The 23,388-nt window shown below is 34.3% G+C and overlaps 3 protein-coding genes across 10 annotated transcripts; all 3 read left to right on the plus strand.

Moving 5' to 3' along the window:
• Nucleotides 1-740: 740 nt before the first annotated feature.
• Nucleotides 741-2,142, plus strand: LOC133317378 (uncharacterized). Its single transcript, XM_061519232.1, has 2 exons — nt 741-1,239; nt 1,307-2,142. Exons 1-2 carry the CDS (start codon nt 741-743, stop codon nt 2,140-2,142), a joined length of 1,335 nt encoding a protein of 444 aa, XP_061375216.1.
• Nucleotides 2,143-6,720: 4,578 nt separating this feature from the next.
• Nucleotides 6,721-9,802, plus strand: LOC133317386 (probable complex I intermediate-associated protein 30). 3 transcript variants are annotated; one of them, XM_061519247.1, is made up of 6 exons: nt 6,721-6,912; nt 7,029-7,142; nt 7,257-7,408; nt 8,174-8,254; nt 8,371-8,473; nt 9,304-9,802. In XM_061519247.1, the coding sequence occupies exons 1-6, from the start codon at nt 6,861-6,863 to the stop codon at nt 9,510-9,512; spliced, it is 711 nt and encodes a 236-aa protein (XP_061375231.1). In that variant the 5' UTR covers nt 6,721-6,860; the 3' UTR covers nt 9,513-9,802. The 3 variants fall into 3 exon arrangements, with proteins under 3 accessions (XP_061375231.1, XP_061375232.1, XP_061375233.1); XM_061519248.1 differs by having other exon boundaries at nt 6,728-6,912; nt 8,371-8,469; nt 9,324-9,796; XM_061519249.1 differs by having other exon boundaries at nt 6,769-6,929; nt 8,371-8,469; nt 9,324-9,796.
• Nucleotides 9,803-14,787: 4,985 nt separating this feature from the next.
• Nucleotides 14,788-18,394, plus strand: LOC133317381 (uncharacterized). Of its 6 annotated transcripts, none has more exons than XM_061519237.1 (7): nt 14,788-15,281; nt 15,467-15,560; nt 15,706-15,773; nt 16,324-16,380; nt 16,994-17,233; nt 17,685-17,755; nt 18,003-18,143. In XM_061519237.1, exons 1-6 carry the CDS (start codon nt 15,177-15,179, stop codon nt 17,748-17,750), a joined length of 630 nt encoding a protein of 209 aa, XP_061375221.1. In that variant the 5' UTR covers nt 14,788-15,176; the 3' UTR covers nt 17,751-17,755; nt 18,003-18,143. The 6 variants fall into 6 exon arrangements, with proteins under 6 accessions (XP_061375221.1, XP_061375220.1, XP_061375224.1 ...); XM_061519236.1 differs by having other exon boundaries at nt 17,999-18,137; XM_061519239.1 differs by having other exon boundaries at nt 14,789-15,281; nt 16,997-17,233; nt 17,999-18,137.
• The last annotated feature ends 4,994 nt before the right edge of the window (nt 18,395-23,388 follow it).

A 23,388-nucleotide genomic window follows, 5' to 3' on the forward strand; every position in this document is an offset into this window, starting at 1 on the left:
AGTGGTTTATGTTATGTCATATAATCAAATTATATGATTTTGGGGTTTTGGATATGTTATTGTACAGGAAATGATAATGTACCATTTTGGGATGGAATCAGCCATTTCACGAATGTTAATTGGAAATATCCAGATCAAGAATTGGAAGATATGCATGGAGCACAAATACCTAACTGGCAGATGGGCCACGAGCTATATAAGGATCAATTGTTCGACACCAAAAATGATGTACAAATGGCAATTAAACAATATTGTATGGAAAATAATCGCACAACAGTCGTAGAGAAAAGTGATAAGAAAAGGTTGATAATGGTTTGTCAAAATCATAACGTCGGTTGTCCATGGAGGATGAGAGCATACCAAAAAAAAGGTGGCAGTGAATGGATTATAGGCATATGGAACAACGAACATACATGTGTAAGTCAGAGTCTTACCCAGGATCACCAGCAGTTGGACTCAAATCTGATTTGTTCATTGATCTTAGGTGGGTACAACTTAATGTTTCAATTTTTAAATTATTTGATGTTACAGTTAACTAATACATTCTTGCTTCACCATATGCAAAAATGATAAGAGAGGAGCCTAGTGTCAAGATTGCGCTAATCCAAGAAAGGATAGCTACGATCCTTGGATTCCATATATCATATAGGAAGGCATGGAAGGCAAAGCAAAAGGCTATTGTAAAAGTATACGGTGACTAGGATGAGTCGTATGCCTTCCTACCCAGGTGGTTGGATTACATGTTATGTTTTTCACCAGGATCCGCCTATAAGCTTGATTTGAGTGACCATTTCATTGCTGGATGCCTAGACCAAGCTCACAAGGTCTTCAAAAGGGTGTTTTGGACATTTAAACAGTGTTGTGAAGCCTTCAATTATTGCAAGCCAATTATCCTCATTGATGGCACTCATCTTTATGGCAAGTATTGGGGAACCCTCATGATTGCGACAGCAGTAGACGGCAACAATAACATTCTTCCAATTGCATTCGCTATCGTTTCAGCCGAGAATACTGATAACTGGTCTTGGTTCTTGGCTCTTATTCGAATGCTTGTGACACAAAAGCATGGAATATGTCTCATTTCTGATCGACATCCGGGTATCCTGTCTGCGGTAAACAATGTTGCTCTCGGATGGGCCCCACCACAGGCATATCATGTTTATTGCCTTCGCCACGTGGGCAGTAGTTTTAATCACAAATTCAAGAATGTTATGTTGAAGAAGCAGTTGAAGAAGTTAGGTATGTTTTTATCTTATTTGATTCGTATAATGGGATGTTTTGTAATATATTGGTGTGCGATGTGTAGGCAATACAACTTTGCGTTTGGACTTTGATGCTGGTTTGGAAAAATTTAAAGAAACAAGCCCGCAAATAGCTGCCTGGATTGATCGCATACCTAAAGAGAAGTGGAGTATCTCCTGCGATGAACAAGGAAGACGGTTTGGCCACATGACAACAAACCTGTCAGAGTGTGTTAATAAAGTTCTCAAAGGTGCACGAAACCTTCCAATTACCTCACTTGTGCGTATAACGTACAGTAGACTGGTGGCGTATTTTTTGGAGCACGGACAGGAAGAACGTGAGGAGATGGAAAGAGGTAATCGCTTTGCCAAAGTTGTGTGGCGAAAATATGTGGAAAATCAACGAACGGCCGTGACACATTATGTAACTTCTTACGATGTGCAAAAGACAAGATTTAAAGTTCAGGAGTCGTATAATGTACGTACTCATCGTGGGGGTAAAAAATGGTCAGTATCGCTATCTAATCGTACATGCCAGTGTGGTGAGTTCACTGCGTTTAGGTTCCCGTGTAGCCATGTCATTGCGACATGTAGATCCATGCATCACGATCCCACACAGTACATAGATCCTGCCTATAGTGCGAAGAATCAATGTGAAATTTATTCGCCGCAATGGTATCCAATTGGTAACGAGGATTTCATACCACCATTTGCACATGCAACAATTATTCTGGATGTGTCTTTGAGACGTCAAAGGGGAAGGCCTAGAAGTACACGCATTCACAATGAAATGGATTCGCGGGAGGGTGCAATTACACGAACAACATGCGGTTATTGTAGAGAGGTTGGTCATAATAAACGGCATTGTCCGTCGCGACAACAACCACAACCACCCACTTAATGTGATATATGTACTAAAGGGTAACGTATGTGTTGTATTATAAAATATATTAGTGTGGGTTTAGTGTTGTATGTAGATCATCTGTGTAATGTAATCGTTTTATTAGCGTGGCATATTTCTATCATGATAAACAGATTGGGCAATGTATTTACGGCGTTCATTGCAATTGTCCACAAACAGGAGGCCGCAAATGGCACATAAGCATACGTTACGAATAATTATAAGCATAAGTTTGAAATAGCTGCCAATAAATAAAGCACAGTTAACAGCACCTACACTACAAATATCCATATGAGTCTAAATACGCCCTACACTATGAGAAATAAGTAGTAAAAATAAAGTGTCAAGAGTCCATGTACAATAACCATAAAATCCAAATACGCCCTACACTACAGATATCACCACATCAGTGTGGTCGACCATGATACCTCGCACACTTCGACGTGTCGTGGTCAAATGGTGATAGCATGCATGTAAACCTGGCCTGTCTAACAAGGTTTCTTCTAATCCCCTCAGCATCAGCAGCAGCAACTGGGTCAACATCAGCAACAACATCCCCCGAGGCGGCCTCCCCCATGGCCTCCGCTAAATCATGTGCTGAAAACTCCCCAAATGGCTGAGAATGTGGCGACTGCAAAAAACTAGTGGAGTATGTTGTCGGAGTGGCCATGACCGCATCAGAATCCTCAGCCTCAGACTGCACATGAACCTGCGCATGCGGCTGAGCATATGAATGTGATGGATCGTGAGGTGGAGCAGTAGCCCTGTAATACTCTGTGAATGAGTCTAATCCCTGTGTAGGCTGTGAACTACTACAACCTGCATACATGGGGTACGGCTGAGATGGAAACCCGTACTGGCCCGTAGGAGGACATGTGGGCCAGGGTGGATACGGGGTAAGATGAAACCCAGGCTGAGCACTAGTATAGGCTGGGGGCCACCAATACTGCTGAGATGGACCTGATGGAAACCCTGAAGAATAATACATACCGGGGGGACGGGCGGAAATGGAGGGACTACAACAGGCGTATCAACAACAGGAGGCGTGGAGTGGTGAAGGGGAAAACCCTCTATGCGTGCACGTCAACTACGACGCTGGACAGGAGGAGGATCTCGAGTAGATCGCACTACTGGTGGGGCTGCAACCTCTCCAGGGTCCGTCAATCTATTAATATCATCACACGCTGCGAGACACCTGACTGCCTCGTGATAAATCTGATCCAAACTGAACGATACACGACCCTCTGGTGAAGACATATGGACCACGGTCTCCGCGCGATCAGCCTGTACAACATACATTTCAAGAACATGTTAGTAACCGTAAAATCCGATGTAAACAACTTAACAAGAGAAATAATACGTACCACGTGTGTCGCAACCGCAGTCCTGCGCGTCATCCATCGACGGGTAACTCTATGATACCACCTAATGTACTCACTGTTAACAGACAGGTGGCCGTGATCGCCTTGCGCGAAAGGCAAAAGATCTTGAAGAACCAGAGAATCCCTGTCCTCCCACTGCGCGATGTAGAATCCATGTCGTTCCCTCCAATCGACATTTGTCTTACCGGTAATGCTAAGTGTCAACAGCTCAAGACAATGAATTGGGGGTTCAGGAATAGGCTGCTGAAAACCAAATTGCCGAAGAACTCTATCGGGCTGCTGGTAAACAACGATCTGATAACAAATTAGTGGACAAACTGAAATCCATCTGCGGGCAGTGTCTGCAGGAGGTACATTATGGGTCAAGCCCAGGTATGGTCTCCAACGACACTGTCGTCTACGCATCACGTCCATATGATGGCGGTACCTGCGAATGTGATTAAACACAGTCTGGCACTGATCATAACTGTTAAACCTGCATTTATGATAATATATTATATTACAAACAGCAATATAAACAATAAAAAGGACGAAAAGAGGAACAAGTGACATAGTCAAAGGATACATACCTCGCTCCATAAATGGCATACTTATCGATGACCTCAAGGAGTGGAGGAGAGATAGTCGGGAACCTGGTCCAGACCCATAATTGCAGTAACAGTGCACAACCACCCATATCTGAACGTCTCCAGTCAGTCACTTTGCATAACTCCTTATATAAGAGTGCAAGAACTGCAGAGCCCCAACTATACGTCCCACGTCGCTGGAAATCATCAAGATATAATAAATATTTCGCAGGGACGAAGCTGGAGGCAGTGTCCACAAACAACATACCACCTAGTATCCGCAATATTAATGCGCGTGTATACCTCCTACGGTCAACCTCATTACCGGCGTGGTCTGCGTAATCCTTAAACTTCTCCCGTAGATAGTGGAGACCCAACAAACCTCCATTCAGATCCCGACCAGCTGTGGGCTCAAGACCTAAGAAGTCACGGCACAAATCCTTAAAGGGATGTCATCTGTGGCGCCCGGACACAACCTCACCATCTGTGGGCAACCCTAATAAATGATGGACATCCTCCAAGGTGATGGTGACCTCGCTCATAGTCATATGAAAAGTCCGTGTCTCTGGGCGCCATCGCTTGACAAGCGCAGAGACAAGGTGATGGTCTATCTGAGAGCATAACATAATGAGATGACATCATCAGAGTCAACATAAATTATCACAATACAATATTCTATGGTGATTACGTAGTTATTCATACAAATATACTAACCTCATGGTTGGGTAAGCGGGCAACATGGTAGAACCCAGCCTGCATCAGCCATGGCTGAATCTCCTCGGGAATGTCAAGGTGATTATGGGTTGTAGCATGGCGCACATTAATTACACGATCATTGACATTCGGATCTTCACAGGTGTTCCACACATGTGTGGAAATATGTCTGTCCTGCAAAGTCGAGGAGAGTATTAATCTCCGGCCCAGGGTCAATCACGCTACGTGGTGACCCAGGACGAGCTGCATCATCATGCTCCTTAGATCTAATTACAAGCATAAAATCAGCATATTAGCGATAATTTAAACCGACAGAATGCAAAATTATATAATTGCACAATTATAATGCACAACCATGAAAACAATTATTTATTTATGACTTACGTAAAAGTTATAATTATGTTCACTATTAACATAAATTATTAACCCAAATTATAATCAAAAACTAAAAATACATTAATATAACCCTAAATAAATACAAACAAAACAATTGAATAGTTTACAACTAATTGAAGTTTATGCTTTAAATAAATTAACAAATTTCTAACCTAACATTTAAAAAATCAACACTAACTAATATTATAAAATTATTAAAGCCTAATCAAAAAAGAAAATAAATTATATTAACATTAAATTATATTACAAAATTATTAAAGCATACTTATAAAATTAAATTTATAGGGAAATTTTTAAGAGAATGAACATTTCTGTAGATAAAAAATAATTCAGATTATAGGAAAATTTTTAATAGCATAAATATAAAACTAAAATAACTTAACTTTATATGAAAGAGAATGAACCTTAAATAATACTTTAACTAACCTAATGTTTGAAATATCTACATTAACTAACCTAATGTTTCAAAAATCTACACTAACTAATATTAAACATTAAATAATGCATTAAATAATACATTAAATAAAATGGATTTAACCAAAACTAACCCAAATAACTACATTAACTAACCTAATGTTTCAAAAATCTATACTAACTACTATTAAACATTAAATAATGCATTAAATCATAAATTAAATACAATATTGAAACAACAACAAAAAAAAAAAAAACACTAACCCAAATAACTACATTAACTACTACTAAACATTAAATAATAACTTAAATAAAATTTTAAAACAAAAAAAACTAAAGAAAAAACAAAACTAACCTTTAGAGAGAGAGAGAGAGACCACACTTAGAGAGAGAAGGAGTGAGGTTGGAGAGGTGGGGGGCGGAGGGGATTTATAAAAAAAATTTGAAGCAAGTTCGCTAGGGTGTGTAGCGAACTTGTGCATGATTGACACGTGTCCAGCAAGCTGCTGCGCAGCAGGTTTCTGTTAGGAGTAATTCGCTACACACCCCAGCGAATTACGCCAAAGTTGACACGTGGCATTCTCGCTGACGGGGCAATCTGACTTGGCATAATTCGCTACACAGTGTAGCGAATTATTTGCAAACGTAATTCGCTACACTGTGTAGCGAATTATCACGCGTGGCAGTTTGTGAAATTTTACTGTTCACGTGGCATTCTGATAATTTATTTGCCAAAGCGTGGCACATTGGTCAGTGTCCCTAAATTAGGTGTTTAAAATCAACTTCTTGAGAGAGACTTATTAACTATAACCTTTTATTTTATTTTGTAACTATAAATTGAGATGATCTAAAATTTGGAAAAAATGTTGTGTCAATGTTGATGTTAAATTTAAATAATTTAAATAAAGTGAAGATTTAAAATAGTTAACTAAAAAAAATCAATATTTGATGATGTTAAAATAAACGCACAAATATAACAAATCATGAAACTATTGAAATTCACTCTTTAATTTTTTTTTAATGAATAATAATAATTTTATGCTTTATCTTTTAAAATGCACCATGAAAACAATAGTGGACAAAATTTTAGTGGGTAATAAGAAATTGGGACAAGCATGAATGAAGAAGCCCGAAAAAAAGAAGACCCATGGCCCATTTACAGATGTGGTTGATGGTTGAAGGTGTCGCCGCCTGTTGAGGTGGCGGTGTGTGTGTGTGTGAGAGAGAGAGAGAGAGAGAGAGAGAGATGTCGAGATTCCGAAGACTGTTGCAAGCTTCTGTGGATGCTACTAAGAGAGGTAACTGAAACTGTTAGGTAACTTTACATGAACATGTTGATTCATTCTCTCTCTCTCTCTCTCTCTCTCTCTCTCTCTCTCTTTTCTCTAACTCTTTGTGTGCATTGAAATAACAGTTATAGCCGGTAACCTCGATGATTTGATGCCTCCACCGGAAAAATACATATTCAGTTTTAATTCCAAGCAAGAATTAAGCAAGTGGCATTTGTATTCTGATTCTGAATTTGGAGGTGGATCATCATTTCATGCTACCACACTTAATATTAAAATTTCCAATTTTTTATTTTATTTATTTTATAAATATTTTAATTAATTCTCAATGTTTTTAAATGTTTCATTGTTAGGTTTGTCCTCTGCATCTCTGCAGATAACTCAATCTGAAAATGGACTAAGTTCTGGAATCTTCTCTGGAAACCTTTCATTGGATGTCAATGTGGATTCTAAATGTAAATGGAACATTACTCGTGGTGGCTTCTGTGGAATGCGCTCCAAAAAGGTTACTTTTTCTTTCCCTCAAAACACTACTAGTTCAACTATTACATTGCCAAACAGTTTAAGATTGTTATGTTAACCACAACATTTGACATGTGTAGTACATAAAAAAAGCACAGGGTCTAAGGAAGGATAAGCCCCATTGTGTGTGGTTTTATAGTAGGTAGCTTTATCTTACATTTACAAGAGACTCATTCATTACATGAATCAAACCTAGGACCCTCCGAGTCGTGTGACATAACCGACTGTTGTGTCAAAGTTCCTCTTTCCTATATATACCATAGTAGTTAATTGCGCTGCAATAGCGCCGCGAGCCGCGCCGTATGGGCGTTGCGGTGCCTCGCCGCAAGAAACCGCGCCGCGCCACACCGGAACGCAATAGCGGCCATTGCGATCGCATTTGTGGCCATATTGCTGTCATAAGGCAAAATGTCAATTTTGTCCTAAATTTAAATGTGTAACAGATAAAATTTAAGGGTTTTTTAGTCTATCTGTGTCTGTCTCTGTCACTTCTGCTATCTCTTCCTTTAAAAATGTTTATTTTTGTCATATATTTATTCCGCTATTTCCGCAACCGCAACCCGCTATAACGCTATAGCGTTTCTCGGGGTTGGCCGCGAGATGCCGCAATCCGCATTTGATAACTATTTATATACATGAAACTGATATGTATGGCTGGTAGATATTGGATTTGATCTTACTATTGGTAGCTAATTTTAAATTTTATATTAAATTGAGATATCTTTCTGCATTTTTTACACCTTTGCAGTTTAATGGCTTCATTGATTTGGATTCATATGATACTGTTGCTATGAAAATTAAAGGAGATGGAAGATGTTACATATCTACTGTGAGTGACCTTTTTTCATTGTCAATGCCAAAATATTATGCTAGGAATTGGGTTTAAATTTCATTCATGGGTAGTTTTGCAAGCATTCAACTCAAACTAGTCTGATTTTGGTGCAGATCTACACGGAGAATTGGGTCAATTCCCCTGGACAGATGGAAGATAATTCGTGGCAAGCTTTTGTTTATGTGCCTAAAGACAACTGGTATATTGCAAAGGTATGTTATATTTGCATCTCACTGCTTACAACCTTAATGACTCATGTGATGGATTAGGCTCTCATTGTGCTGAGATAACCTGCGATTTTGTAAGATTTGAGTGACATATATATTGCACTGTTGCTTGTGACTATTTTTTGCAGCCGTATACTATCTTACTGGTTATGCCAAATTAAATTGCAAAAAGTAGTTTACCTTGATGCGAATGCTTTTCCTTTGGGATTAAAGGACTTATCAATCCAGATGCATTGAAAGCCCATGCACGCTGCTTTTGTAGCATTCCATCTACTTTTCTTTGAAGCCTCACGACTGCAATGTTTAGACAGGTCTAGATTGTGATTAGAACTAGGATGCTGTTTTGTGTTGGTTTTACGAATCTCTGGATTATTAACAGTTTAATACGTGATCATAGAGCTTAGAAGTTGGAAAGCTTATTGGGCATTATAGGAGGCAGCTTTTGTGGATAACAAATGTGTCTTTTGTTATTTACTTATTTATGCAGAACTTTTGCTTCACATTGAAATTTCTGTGTTACTTGTACTCAGAACTGCTTTTGTCAATTTTATCAGCGTCTCTCATTGCTACTCATTAAAGTATCAAGATTGCTAGTAGTAGTCCAGGTCTTGCTGGGGACTGATCTTTACTATTTCAAATTGAGTAGACAACTTATGATGGAATAATTGTTGCTAGGTTTTGTATCTTGTTGATTTTCTGTAAATGTGAAAGTGAAGTGTTGGTATCATGGGCCCATACTATGCTCTGAAGTGGTCATACTTGCACATTTGGTTGCATTCTTTTCTATTGTGAATTTCAACACTTTGGATATGTGCTTAGTAATTTCAATGATTGACCAGATTCCTCTAGCTCGATATTTACCTACCTGGAGAGGGAATGTTATAGATGCAGAAATGGAAATGAATCCATCCCGTGTTCTGGGCATGTCTCTGTCTGTCAATGCTGAGGGTGGTGTTCCAGGTGCTAGATCTGGACCGGGTGATTTCAGAGTTGAACTTGATTGGATCAAGGCCATGAGAACTGAATGAATTATAGGTTACAGATAAAAGTTAAGAATTTTGCTCTTCTTTTAGGGTGATAAATTCTGACCTTGTTTGTAATAATAATGTATCTATTTATGTTTCATATAGGGAAAATATATTCATTAGTTATTCCACTGTCAATGTGCTCTTCTGGTAGTCATGACTGCTATAGTAGGTCCAATAACGGATTTGGATTTCATATTCACATGGAAGCATTTCCAGAAAGCAGAATTCATTATTTTCATAATGTGTAGTAGAATTCATTATCTATTTAACTTTTTTTTTGGGTTCATCTACCATTGACCCCAACTAGTTTGGGATAAAGGTAGTGTTGATGTTGATGTTGTTGTGTAGTAGAAGATTCAAGATTTATTGTCACCTTGAAATTATGAGGTTGTCAGTTAGCAATTAAGTGGTGTGAATTTGATAGAAAGGTGCATTACCATCAACCTTATGATACGGTCAAATATAATATCATTATCAACTTGTCTTGTACCCATGATTGCCTAAACTAAAGCTAGCTGCTTTCAGCAACTGTGATCCCCTCATGCCATGGTATATTTGCTTACAACTCCGGTTTGCCAAATTGGCTGTTGGCCTGTTACCTTCTTCTTCAATGAGGACTTCTAACTTCGATAACATTTGCTTACAATTTAGTTGGCTTTTTGTCATAAGCATCTTGTCATTTGTCATTAGTAGAATATCAAGTATTAACAACTTGGACATGTTATGGATCCTATAATTGGGGTACAAGTGCATGGAGTATAGATTTTTTCTTCCTCTTTCAATACATGCCGCTAATTAATCCTTAGCTCAAGCTGAACAGTTGATAAGCAGGTGGGATGTTGATTATTAGTATGACTCATCTCGTGTATAATTGGGGCAAAAATGCATGGAATATAGATTTTTTTTCCTTCTTTCAATACATGCCACTAGCTAATCCTTATTATCTTTGACTAAAGCTGAACAGTTGATAGTCGGTGGGATGTTGATTATAAGTAGGACTTATGTCATGCATTCTTCGGAAGAAATATCCCATCTCATCACAGTGCTATCGGGCATTGAGATAAACTTAGAAAAATTCATAAAGAGATACGGTTTACGATATTTTATTTCATAGTTAATATGTGTAAAAGTATTCTGTGGAGATAAGTACATTTTTGGCATTACTCACAGAACTCAGCTGTTTATGATAGAGCAATACCGATGAGTATTTACTATGTTGTGTTTAACTTTGAAGTTAGGAATTGAAAGGGACTTCGTAAATTGATCCATGTAATAAAGGTTTTGTCCATGGTCACAGCCACTTTGAGAGTTGATTTACTATTCTTGCTGCAACTTGCTATTTTGTATTCTTTTCATTTTGCTTTCTTTGCATCATTACCAAGTTGGAAATGTGGTTAAAGTTTATTTGCCCATATGCGTTAATTGACTAAAGAAAAGTGGTTATATCTTGGCTGCGTTTAACTGTCATATGGTGTTTATCAAAATGCAACTTGTGAAAAAAAAAAGTTGCAATTGCCTTATTGGTCAAGTTTAGGCAGCTGAAGAAAAATAAAAAAATTGGGTGCAGTCATGCCAGAATCTATTGCGTTGTGTGGTGTGGCCCACAAATTCTTAGACGATTGAGATGACGAGATGGGGATTTTATAGATAGTCGTGGAGAAATACCTTCCAAAAACGGAAATAGATACTCTCGTGTTAAAATTTCATATGATTTGGTTATATAATTTTTTTGAGTTTCTCTCTTTCTTTATTAATAATAATTTAATCCCATTTATTTAATGTATGCGAAGAGAGAGATAAATATAAAAATTTTACATAATTAAATAAAGTGAAATTTTAACATCATAGAATCCACATCCTCAAAAAAACACAAGGGGAAGAAAGGACATGGTGGTTCTTCTTATTGCGAATGTGATGATCTATTTTTGAAGAAAAAAAAATTAAATAGGAATTTTGCACAAAATCTAGTGAGCCTATAAATAGGAATTATATTTTTTATTATTTAAATGAATTATGAGTTTTTAATATTTTATGATTTTTTTTATATAAATGTAACATTTACTTTTGTAAAGTAATTAAAAAAATTTATTATTTAATATATAAAAATTTATTTAATAAAATAATTTATTAAACTTTGATTGTTAAATTATATACTAAATTATTAAAATATATATTTATCCATTAAATAAAAAATGATAAAACATATAAGATAATTGAAAAAATAAATTTAAATAAAAAAAATTGAACCTGTTTGACATAATTGATTTATGTTATATTTTTATGTTATCAAAATAAATTATATTTGTATTTTGTATTTGGGGCTATGCCCCTCCCCATTACAAAAAATAAATTACAATTTTTTTTTGTGTTTCATAGATTTTTGCACCAAAAAAATTATCTTATAAATTTTCTGTATGTTTCAGTTTTTTTTTTCATTTTGAAATTTGATTCTGATTTACTAAAATTGTTTTAGATGAATGGTTAATATTAGCTTTTTTATTTCGTCTCTTATTTGCTTTCATATATATAGGCACACATGTGGTACTAAAATAATCTGCTTAGAAAAGGAGTTGCTCCAATCCTTTCATTTAAAGCTCAAATGAGCAGCAAATTCTGACTGAAAGATAGAATGCTAAAGGGCTTGTTTCCCCACACAAAGGATTATGTTGGCAAAAATGTCGGGAAATAATTATCTTATGTTGCACGAGATAATTATCTCATGCAACAGAAATAAAATAGTAGGGTTCATTATTTTTTATTTTTAAAAATAGTGAACCCCACAATTTATCTTTGTTGCATGAGATAATTATCTCATGCAACGTGAGATTAATAGATTCCTTTTATAAAAGAGAAGTGCTATTAAGAAGATAAAGTTATATAACTCTTGCTAGAAAAAAAAAACTGAAAATTTTATTATAAAATAATGGATATAACTTCTACACTTATATAACAACTAAAATATTAAAAACTATTCTATTAATGAGAGGCGTATAAGATTCATTAATCTAAAGCCAACACAAGGTAATTAATGAGGATTTATATAAAAATACTAGATTTGTTTTGAATTACCTTACCAACCGTTTAATGTGGTAAAAAAAGTTTACATCAGCATGGAAACGCACTCTATTATGAAGGAGATTTCTATTGCCTGATATGGACAATTCGTGGCTATATATGGCCAAAAGTACTCCACATATGAATGAACTCTTTAACCCTATAGTTGAATTGTAATGTAAGACAGTGTCACCTATCTTCTTTCTTTTTCTTTTTTTTTTTTTTTTTTTTTGATAACAACACCTATCTTCTTTAACTCTCTAGGATGAGCATAGAGTATATATGGTTAAGAATTCACATTCTAGTCGTCTTCTGTGGCGTGGCACGTGATTTCAGGGGTTTCCACGTCGGCATTTCTTGCAGGACCACCACTTTAGGGTTTATATATATAGAGACATAATTAACTTATACTTAAAGAGGAGTAATAGATCTTATATCAAATATTAATTATTGATTTCCGTGTATCACATTATTATAATTTTTAAGTTATTTTTATTAATTAATTATTAATAAATTACTATCGTTAGATGTATAAAAATCAACTTGTTAAAATTTTGTATAATATATATTTTTTCTTTAAGTGATATAAGAAAATATTACTATATATATAAGGAAATAATTATTTCATGTATTTCATGCAACAAAAATAAAGTAGTAAGATCCATTATTTTATTTTATTTTTAAATAATGAACCTCATTATCTTGTTTCTGTTGTATTAGATAATTCTTTCATGCAACATGAAATAAATAGATCCCATATATATATATATATATATATATATTATGAACTAAGCAGAAATTTTATTGGTAAGGAAATATATTTTAGTTTGAAGGTAAAGTGCAAAATTTTAAGATTTCCATAAAATACATGTATATGTATAACAACAAATTAAGAAATTTTTAAAATTAACTTTATTGATTTTCAATCCACAATTATAATTTTATATTTTACTCTCAAATGTGATTGCTACTATACTCTTTGATCCGTACCATACTTTTTTACATTTCGTAGAAAATTTAGTACTTCAAATGAAAAATTAAACAACCAGAGATAAACAAGAACAAATTTTGGATACTAGATGAACTTAAACAGGGACAAAATCACATGTAAAGTAAAAGGTATTCTGCTTTTTTACCCTGCATGCCTGAGGACAATTAATGGTGTCGCTTTTTCAATGGTCCAAATCCATAATATTCAGTGCTCAGCTTAGTCTATCGTAGATTAGTAACCTATGTCACTTTATTTGTAGGTTATGATTAAATAAAAACATTTAGCAATACACTTTTCCACAAACATAACCTATTTCCAAAAGTGAGCTCCGTAACCTTTTTTTTCAGTTTCTGCATTATGTGAATGTGACAATGACAATAGAGAGAGCAAGCAATCAATTCTACAAGCCGTGCTGTTAAACATTAGTATAATATAGTGGGAACTTCCAATTTTCTCCTCTAACAATTCACAAACCCAGTCACAACAAACATAGAAAAAAGGATTTTCACATTCATAAAGAAGCTTCTGGAGACAAAATCCCACAAAATATCTGCATCAGCATGGAATCTCAGCCTTACATCACAACACTTAATCCACGCCCCACAGCCAAAAAACATTGCTTTATTTTAATTACTAAAAAACCAAACATTATTCTTATATTAAATTAAATAAGAAAAATATATTTTTCATATTACACGACATAATTTATAAGGAACATTGACCAAAATATCATTATTTGACAATTTTTTTATCCAAATATCACACAAACAGTACTTTTTACCAGATTGTCACCTGACAAAATTTGCTACGACTGTTAACGAATTATGTTCGCCAATAATTTTGTGACACGTGGCACATTTTCGTCGAAAAAATCTGACTGAACTTCGTTATCAGTGGTAGCGAATTTGATACACAATGTAGCCACGTGTCACGAAATTATTAGTAAACATAATTTGTTATCTATCGTAGTGAATTATGTCGCGTGTCAGCCTGGTAAAAAGTATTGTTCGCATGACATTTGGATAAAATTTTTGATAAACAGTGTCACTTTAGTCAGTGTCCCAATTTATAACATGTAACACACTAAAAAATAAATGTAATAAAAAAAGAAAAAAATGGAATAGACTCTATTTTATATGTGTTTTATTTCCTATATCATGAGAAAAATATCTTCATTTAAATAACATGAAACTAAAATAAAATAAACTATATAAGTTGCAGCACTACATGTTTCTGGAGTGTTCATGAGGCTAAAGAAGGAGAGAGTTTTTTCCCTTGTGCTTTCACCCTTCACTCCACGGAATCAAAAGCAAAATGCTAAGTTCCGTGTCTCAATTCATAAACATGTAGCCCAAACACAAGTTGTCATCCAACTTGTATTATAATAGTAGTAATACTATTATATAATAGTAATATTATTGTGATTATATGTATGTGTGTGATTTTCGTGCCTTTCTTTTATGCTAAGGTTGTACGGAGTTTGTGTGTTTTGGTTGTGCTATGTTGATTCAATTCGTCGACAAGAAACCTTAGTTTGATAGTTGATTGGTTCTGAGGAGAGTTTTTCAGAGCTATTGGTTGTGAAAGTGTGTGTTTTTATTTATTTATTGTTGGGAATAATGGCTAATGATGGAGACAAAAGCAATGATTTTTATGCGATTCTGGGTTTGAATAAGGAGTGCACTGAATCAGAGCTAAGGAATGCCTATAAGAAACTTGCACTGGTTAGAATTGAATCTCAATGCTTCTCTGTTAAACTTTCTTCTTCTTAGAACCCCTTTTTCTCTTCTTCTAAATTTCCTTCACATGTCTCTTCCCAAAATCACCCTTTTCATGGTTGAAACAACCCAATTATGAATTATTGTTGTCATGGAAGTTAAGAAAGATATTTTGTTTGATTGGAAAATAGAAATGGCACCCAGATCGTTGTTCAGCATCCGGGAATTCCAAGTTCGTGGAAGAAGCTAAGAAGAAATTCCAAGCAATCCAACAAGCCTATTCTGGTAATTCAATTTGGTGTTTACTTCCTTTTTGAATATTGACCCATGATTCATTGGTTCATTTTCTACTCCAAATTGAAGAAAAGTTGGAATTTTTTTAATTTTCATTTCTATTTGGTCTAAATGGTAGTGTTTTTCTCTGTTACAGTTTTATCTGACACGAACAAGAGGTTAATGTACGACGTAGGAGTCTACGACAGTGATGACGACGAAAACGTAAGTCACTTACCTCAGTCCTACAGCTAACATGTCCTTCTGTTTATCCTATGTTTCATTCCCTTCCTTGAAGAGTAGAAGCAGCCTTTTTTTTTTTTTCACAGTAACCAATTTGGGTTTGGGAATCTGTCTTTTTCAATTTTCTTATTCTTTATTTGGGGTTTATTTATTTATTTATTTTTATTTTTTTGAGATTATTGGTGTTGTTCTGTCATATGCAGTCTTGTCACGTTTCTGGTTTTTGCACTGTCCATATATTTTATTTTATTTTTAACTTGCTGAAAAAAGAGGTATCTTCTTTGGGATTAATTAGAATCCAATTTGTCCACAAATGCTTGACTCTATTCTATGGGATTCCCACTAAGGCATAAACTTTTTTTACAAGTCAAGTCAGTTGGTGTGTTACACATCACATGGTCATGTTTATGGATTTCAATAAGAGGGAATAATTCATAGAATTGGATCTTGTTTCCACCAAATGGAGGAGTGTTCGTGAATCGTGATCCAATAATTTTGATGAGTTAATCTAATAGTGAATTTGCTTTTGCAGGGCATGGGGGACTTCTTGAACGAAATGGTAACGATGATGAGTCAGACTCAATCAAATGTGAGCAGCCCCTTTAATTTCATTGCAACCTTTTCTTTTATATAGTTATTGGAATGTTGGGTGGTAAAGCGAGACACAAAAAGTGTTGTTTAATATATATTTTTTGGTTTAGTGGATATTGGATCATAAAACTAGACATAAACATATATAGTGGCTGCTTTTGTCAAATACTATGTAGTTATAGCTTTTTGTGTTTTGAGTGGGCCACTCCAGTGTTACGGCTTTTTCTTTTTTGGGATTCCCCCCTCACTATGTTAGTATTTTTTTGGGTCCAAATGCTATGAAAATGGGGAAGCTATAATTGAAGTTTCTTGCTGTATGCCAAAACAACAAGTAGTTGAGTAGTTGAGGACAGATAGACAACACCTTTTAACGTTCATGTCTAAATTAGAATAATTTACATAACAATTTTTAATTTTGCCACATAGTCACGTATTCTTTTTGGATTATTAGTTAGTATAGGTCTTTGAATTCCTTACAGTTTGCTAGTTTTGAAAACAACATCCTTGGTCTGACATTTTGGTGGCAATTTGATCAAGAGTTGAAGGCTTCAAAAGGTTGTTGTTAAATGTTTATCGGGCGTAGACAATTGATAATTTTATGCATAAAATAGCAGGAAAATGGAAAGGAGAGTTTTGAGGAGTTGCAGCATCTGTTTGAAGATATGTTTCAAGCGGATATTGGATTAGATGGAAGCACCTCTCTTACTGCTGCTGGTTGCTCTGCTTCATCTAAGTATATGAGTTATAGTGAAAGTTCTAATTCAAATAAACGCAATTCCACTGAAATGAATTTTGGGAAGGCAGAGGATTCTTCTGACTTCAATGCCAGTTACCAGAACTTCTGTTTAGGGGTTAGTATATACTCATGTTTTTCATTTGATGTAACATCCATGGCATACATAATGATTATGAGAAATGAAGTGGGAAAGGGCATGCAAATGATAGGGGTTTTGGGGCCTAAATCCCCAACCTTGAACCCTCCCCACCAAAGAGTCCCAAAATATTACATGCTCAGTCTAGTTTCTGTTCTCTGCAAGTTACATGTGTTTTGTATGATTCTGGAGGATTGTGGGATTCTTTCCTCTCCAGGCCTGTGTTTAATAAAGCAAAACCAGTACCATGTAATTGAGTTCTTTAGTTTAGTTTAAAGAAGACCTGATTTTTGAGGTTATGGGGATGATATAGAGATTTGCACAATCTGTTCGGGTATGTAGCTTTGTAGATTATGGTAAGATAGATTTAATTGGTTATATAAGAGTCTTTTAATCAGTTTGTATCTTTTGTGTTATTCATGTCCTCAAGGTCGGTCTTGTAAATTACCATTACCAAATTCCAATGATTGAGGATACAAAACAATGGAGTATGTGAAAGTGGTAAGTGATTCCCTCTGGTCTTCTCCTTACACAATGTCATCTAATCTCAGGTTCTTTGGCTGGTAATGAAGTGTTTTCTGAAAGTTCCAAGTCATATCTGTATCAGTCTTTATCAGACGTTACATGACATATTTCATGCATTATAGCTGTACTTACATGCAAAAGCGGCTTTGTTTATTGGGAAAATGTTCCAGTACATATAGCTTCATGTTGATTTAGTATTTTCTTGTTCTTGATGTGAAGACAGGTGAAAAACCTCCAAGATATCAAGAAGGGAAAAGGAGGAATTCCAGGAGGAGGTAGTAGTAGTAGACAGAGAAAAGGCAGAAAGCAAAAAATCTCATATGACAATGATGTTTCCTCTAGTGACTACCTTGGAATTTCCTCTAAGTAATGAACATGATAGCATGTTACTTTTTGTGCCTCAACCTTGGCATTCTGGTTTTGGGAAATCAATAATCTTAAGTTTTTACTAAGCACATGAGGAGCCATACAACTTTAGTGGGAGATCACAAAGTTAGTTCTAGGCCACTGTAGCCTCCTGCCATGTACCCTTATTTACCATTGTACACTCTTGCTAGGACTTTAAATTAAAATCAATTGAAGTTTTGGCCTCTGCATTTATGCAAATTGCTAATATTTCTTTTTCAGAAAAATAGCCAAAAGTGCAATATTAGCCATTTATTGCAGCAATGTGGTACAGTTCTTCATGTTCACTACAATTTGAAAGGAATATATTCTTCTATTTTTGCCTAAATTTGATAAGGGAAAGAAAGGATGAGAATAACAGAACACAAAATTAATTCGCTGTTATATTGAGCAAATCACTATTTCATATGTTGTGGAATACATTATGCTTTCTCACTTTCTGTGAGATATTTTCTGCAACATGACAATATGTGGAGTGGAGCCATTAGAGATAATGGTTGTATGACAAGAAAAAGATGAATCCAAGCAAAGAAAAATGGCTGGTGGGTGGTATTAATTTTATAAATGGAGAGGTCCTACAGCACGTGGGAGAGACCCCACGTGCTATGGAAACTTGAGCATGGTGCAGTAACTTTGTCAAATCAAATAAAGCAGATATTCATCAGATACACACTTCTCCATCACTTTTGGCTTTGAAAGCTTTTTGGGACCCAAATACCAAGCAAGTAGCCAAATACTTTCAATGCTAGCATTCTGATTCTTGGGTCCTTGACGCCATAAATAATTGGTTGGCTTTTGTCACACAAGTTGTGTAATTTGTGTTTAACATGGAATGTAGATTGGTGAGGTGTGCATAATTTCTAAGCATTTGAGATAAAAGGGAAAATCTCAGCACCTACAACTTGCAGAGTTGTTGTCATTCTCATTGATTGGTACTCATTTGTTACTTAATGCAATGTTCTGGAATTCCGAGATGCTCAAATTTTTTTAACTCAAAAATCATTATTATATTATGGATAACAAGTAGCAGTAGTTTGGAAGTGTAATAAAAAACTAAGCAGTGTTCAAGTTGTGGTAGTGGAGCACGGTTTTAGAGACAAATTGGGACTTCAAAAACAATTACTAGATATAAGGACACTCCCCACAAGATAATCCATCGTATACCATAGACACAACTCATAAGTTGGAATAAATCTTTGATACTACTGCTGTACCTAGATTCAGTGCATCTCATCAATGAGAACATTACACATCAGAGGAGAGAGAAAAATCTGATAAAAAAAATTAACTTATATGTAATATTTTCATTGGTGTGATGCACTGAATCTTTGGTACAACAGTAGTACCAAAGATTTATTCCATAAGTTGAATGTTACGTACAAAGTACAAACATTGAACGGTGGAAGTTTATATAGAAAACTACAAGATCTTCCTTGCTTAATCCAAGCCTTGCCATAAGGATTCCAACTCATAGTTCACTCCCCCAAGTGAGAGTGGCAAGCGTGCATCAATTAGTATATAATTGGTAGTGTAGAGAAAAAATGGCCCTTTATGCTTTAATAAATAGACCCATTACAAATTGTTACTCAAAGTTCTTTTTTTATTTTTTTATTGTGATCAAGTTCTTTAATAATTTGTTTCTCTTATTCGATTAAAGTCAGATCATTCAGGTTAAGATTAAGAGATTTTTACAAGAATATCTCTTAGTGATTAAGTACACGCATACCAATATATTGGTTTATCATTAAATATTTTGGATTAGTGATTAGGTAAAGTTTAAATAGATAACTCAAGTTTCATTTCTAATTTTATTGGATACATAAATTTAATTTACGATATAATAGAAAAAACTTGATCACAGAGAATCCACGTCATGAAAAATGTTCCATTTTAGAGAAATTTTTGTGTATTCTTAATGTATATAGTATATACATTTAGTCAGTCAAAAAAACATGTAACATAACAATTTAACATGACATGATTAATTTTACAGAATAATACTTCTGCAGTTAATGCAGATAAGTTATCTGCATTTATTCACAAAACGACGTTGTTTTAGCATTGAAAAATTAAATAATTATAATTATAAAGACCAATGGCGGACCTACGTTGGTTTTATTGTCTGCACTTGCAGACATAAAGTTGAGGAGGGAATTTTTTTTTTACATAGGGTATGTGATTCAAGTCAAGTAAAAAATAAAAAAAAATAAGAAGATTAAAAGGAAAAAGATAAAGAGTGGAGGAGAATCACACGAAATTTTTCATGTTTTTTTATGAAACAAAACTGATTAACTTTGGATCAAATAGACATCGACAAATGTGAGTTTTTGATCGATTAACCCCTACAATTATACTATATTTTACAAATGTCTTTTTGTGGTGTTTATTTATTTTTTAATTATTATTATCAATTATTTTCTTAAAACTTTGGTTGATTCACCAAAGCTTTATTTTTGAAGTGGAAGCAAAAATTGGATCATGATTATGATCTTTAAAAAAAATTCACTAAAGCACTAAGTGTGCAGACATAAAAAAAATTTCCTGGGTCCGCCACTAATAAAGACTATAATAATCCTGAAATAAATTAAAATTACAAAAATACCATGATTTTCGTCCCAAAACGACGTCGTATTAGGCTTATTATAGATAACTTATCTGCAATAACTGCAAAAAAAAGTGAACCCTTAATTTTAAGTGAAAATTGTACTACTGGTTTATTTCAAAAATTGTGACATCAGAGTTATGTTTTTCAATTGAAAGCGGTTCAGAAACTGGTACTCTGGTAGTTCCTAAACAACATCGATAAGTCAAACAATACAAGATGCCTCGAGATGGCCCAAAATTCAAGACTTCATGTGGACATTTTAATGGTTTGTTTTCTTGTACTAAGTAGGTGGGCTCACTCGTCATAATTTACTATATTATTGTTAGGCCTGATCAGAATACCATATTAGGCACATGATAAAATAGATATAAGGGCCTATTAGAGTTCGGGCCAAGACAAAAATAAAGTGGGCCATAAAATTAAGCATTCATCTAACTCTAGAAATTAACTATGGTAAAGAAAATTATTCAATTATGATAAATGAACATCTCCAAACTTTAGAATGAACTTGTCAATGACTAGAAAAAAAAAAAAAAACTAGTGAAAGAGAAATTATGAAAGAAATATAAAATAAACGCCAGTCTGGCAACTCTAGAAATTTACTAAAATTGTGCATTTGATAATATCATGACAACTTTCATATTTGAACATTTTTAGTCTTGATATTGTTTTAGAGAATGAAAATGGAAAACTATCCTCTTTTGTGACTCATATACATATATATATAAGATTACCAAATGCTCATCACACTTACTGAGTTAAGAATCAATCTTTGCTTAGGCATTGTGGGCCTTAATCGCAGAGTACTTCCAATAAAATTTGAATCATGCATTGCCAAATAAAGTCTATATAGATAGGTAGAGTTCATAAAATTTACGTAAATTTTTTAAGTTGTCAACTGCCATAAATTCGTGGAATTTCAAGTGTTTTGGTGGATGTATCATGTGCTATATCATTTGTTTTAGGGTAAAGGATTTATTCAGTCAATGGAGATAAGTTATCTCCGGTAAGCTCAAAATAATATCGTTTTGGGACGAAAATCAAGATATTTTTGTAATTATAATATATTGCAGGGTTATATTAGTCTTTATCATCATAATTTTTTAATCTTATAATCTCAAAACGACGTCGTTTTGAGCTACCTGGAGATAATTTTAACAAATACTTCTCTCTTTGTTTTATTATAAGCGATTCGTTAATAATTTACGACAAGATTGATTTTGAAAATAAGCCTTTCAGTAAAAAGATTTCAGAAAACGACAACATAAATCTTCAGAAAAAAGAAAAGAAAAGAAATAGGCAAGATATTGTAACAATCAATTAGGGTTACTGTCAATGTTACTACCAATTAATCTTACTATTAGATTGATTATGTTGATCCAACGTTTATATTTATTGTCATCTTTGTATGATTATGATTCCTCATATTTAATACTTTATATTTATTTCTACATTTGTATGGTTATGATTCTCCATATTTAATGTGAAAGCATTAAATATGGAAAATTTTAACCATACAAAAAAGGAAATAAATATAATAGGTGGATCAACGTAATCGATCTAACGGTAAAATTGATTGATAATAATTCTAATTGGTTGTTACAATATTCTATTCCGAAAAAAAAAACTGTGAAAGTTAGGCATATTTGGTATCTGCATTCTATTCACAAAACCAGAATTTTGAAAGTTTGTGTTTTATTTGAGGTAGGATCCTTTGACATCAGTGTCAAATTTAAAATTTGACATCTCATCTGAGAGTCGTTAGATCAGAAAAGATCAATAGTGTCACATGCTCACAAATCAGAGCCATTGATCTTTTTCAATCTAAGGGCTCTCAGATGAGGTGTCAAATGATCCTACCTCGTTTTCTTTCTATTGTCAAGTTATGAAAATCATAACTCAAATGTCATTTTCAATAAAGAAGAAATGACATAACTTATTTGGAAACATTTTTAATATATTATCTAAAACTTTTTATTTTTATTATTGTTCTTTTGAGGAAGAAGAGAAGTGTAAAAAAAGCTATGACATTGACAATATTTAGAACCCTAATTAGTGCTGGTGGCTTTCACTATCATAGGTTACAAAACTAGAGCTACGACATTATCGGAGGCAGCAATGACTGCAATTCTACGGGTTTGTATGGCTCCATTTTCCTTAGTCTTTAAACCCACAAAATATAGGCCGTTTGATCGTTCAGGATCTTAATGTTGTTTTTCAGTAGGGGCATTTAGTTTCCAAATTGGACACTCGCGTAGCTATTTTTATTTTTTATTTATTTTTTAATGAGTTTCAAGGACATTCCTTTAGGGAATTTGTTAATGAGTTTTATGTTTATCATTTAACATAATATAACTTCACTTTCCTACACACACATTAAAGAGGTGGAGTCCACATGTTTTTCTTTCTCTTTGATCATTCTACTTTTTGTCTCTCTTTTGATGTGAGAGTTGGAAACAACACTTACATTATGTTACATAACACTAATAAAACCCTTTGTTAATTGTTAATATTATTTTAAGCATTAAGGGTTTGGACGATTAAGATCGTGCCACATAACTTTGTTTATTGAAAACTGCTCCAGTACATATAGCTTCAA

This window comes from Gastrolobium bilobum, unplaced genomic scaffold, assembly GCF_033153095.1.
Source record: "Gastrolobium bilobum isolate Gb01-03AN ecotype WA unplaced genomic scaffold, APGP_CSIRO_Gbil_v1 utg15185, whole genome shotgun sequence".
NCBI lineage: Eukaryota > Viridiplantae > Streptophyta > Magnoliopsida > Fabales > Fabaceae > Gastrolobium > Gastrolobium bilobum.

Bases quoted from the DNA above. Each gene is read 5' to 3' on its own strand.
- LOC133317378 (XM_061519232.1), top strand. From the start codon at position 741: ATGTTATGTTTTTCACCAGGATCCGCCTATAAGCTTGATTTGAGTGAC. The intron at 1,240-1,306 runs GTATGTTTTTAT...TGCGATGTGTAG, and splicing joins GAAGCAGTTGAAGAAGTTAG to GCAATACAACTTTGCGTTTG.
- LOC133317386 (XM_061519247.1), top strand. From the start codon at position 6,861: ATGTCGAGATTCCGAAGACTGTTGCAAGCTTCTGTGGATGCTACTAAG. The intron at 6,913-7,028 runs GTAACTGAAACT...TTGAAATAACAG, and splicing joins TGTGGATGCTACTAAGAGAG to TTATAGCCGGTAACCTCGAT. The intron at 7,143-7,256 runs GTGGATCATCAT...TTTCATTGTTAG, and splicing joins TTCTGATTCTGAATTTGGAG to GTTTGTCCTCTGCATCTCTG.
- LOC133317381 (XM_061519234.1), top strand. From the start codon at position 15,177: ATGGCTAATGATGGAGACAAAAGCAATGATTTTTATGCGATTCTGGGT. The intron at 15,561-15,705 runs GTAATTCAATTT...TCTCTGTTACAG, and splicing joins AATCCAACAAGCCTATTCTG to TTTTATCTGACACGAACAAG. The intron at 15,774-16,323 runs GTAAGTCACTTA...TTGCTTTTGCAG, and splicing joins ACAGTGATGACGACGAAAAC to GGCATGGGGGACTTCTTGAA.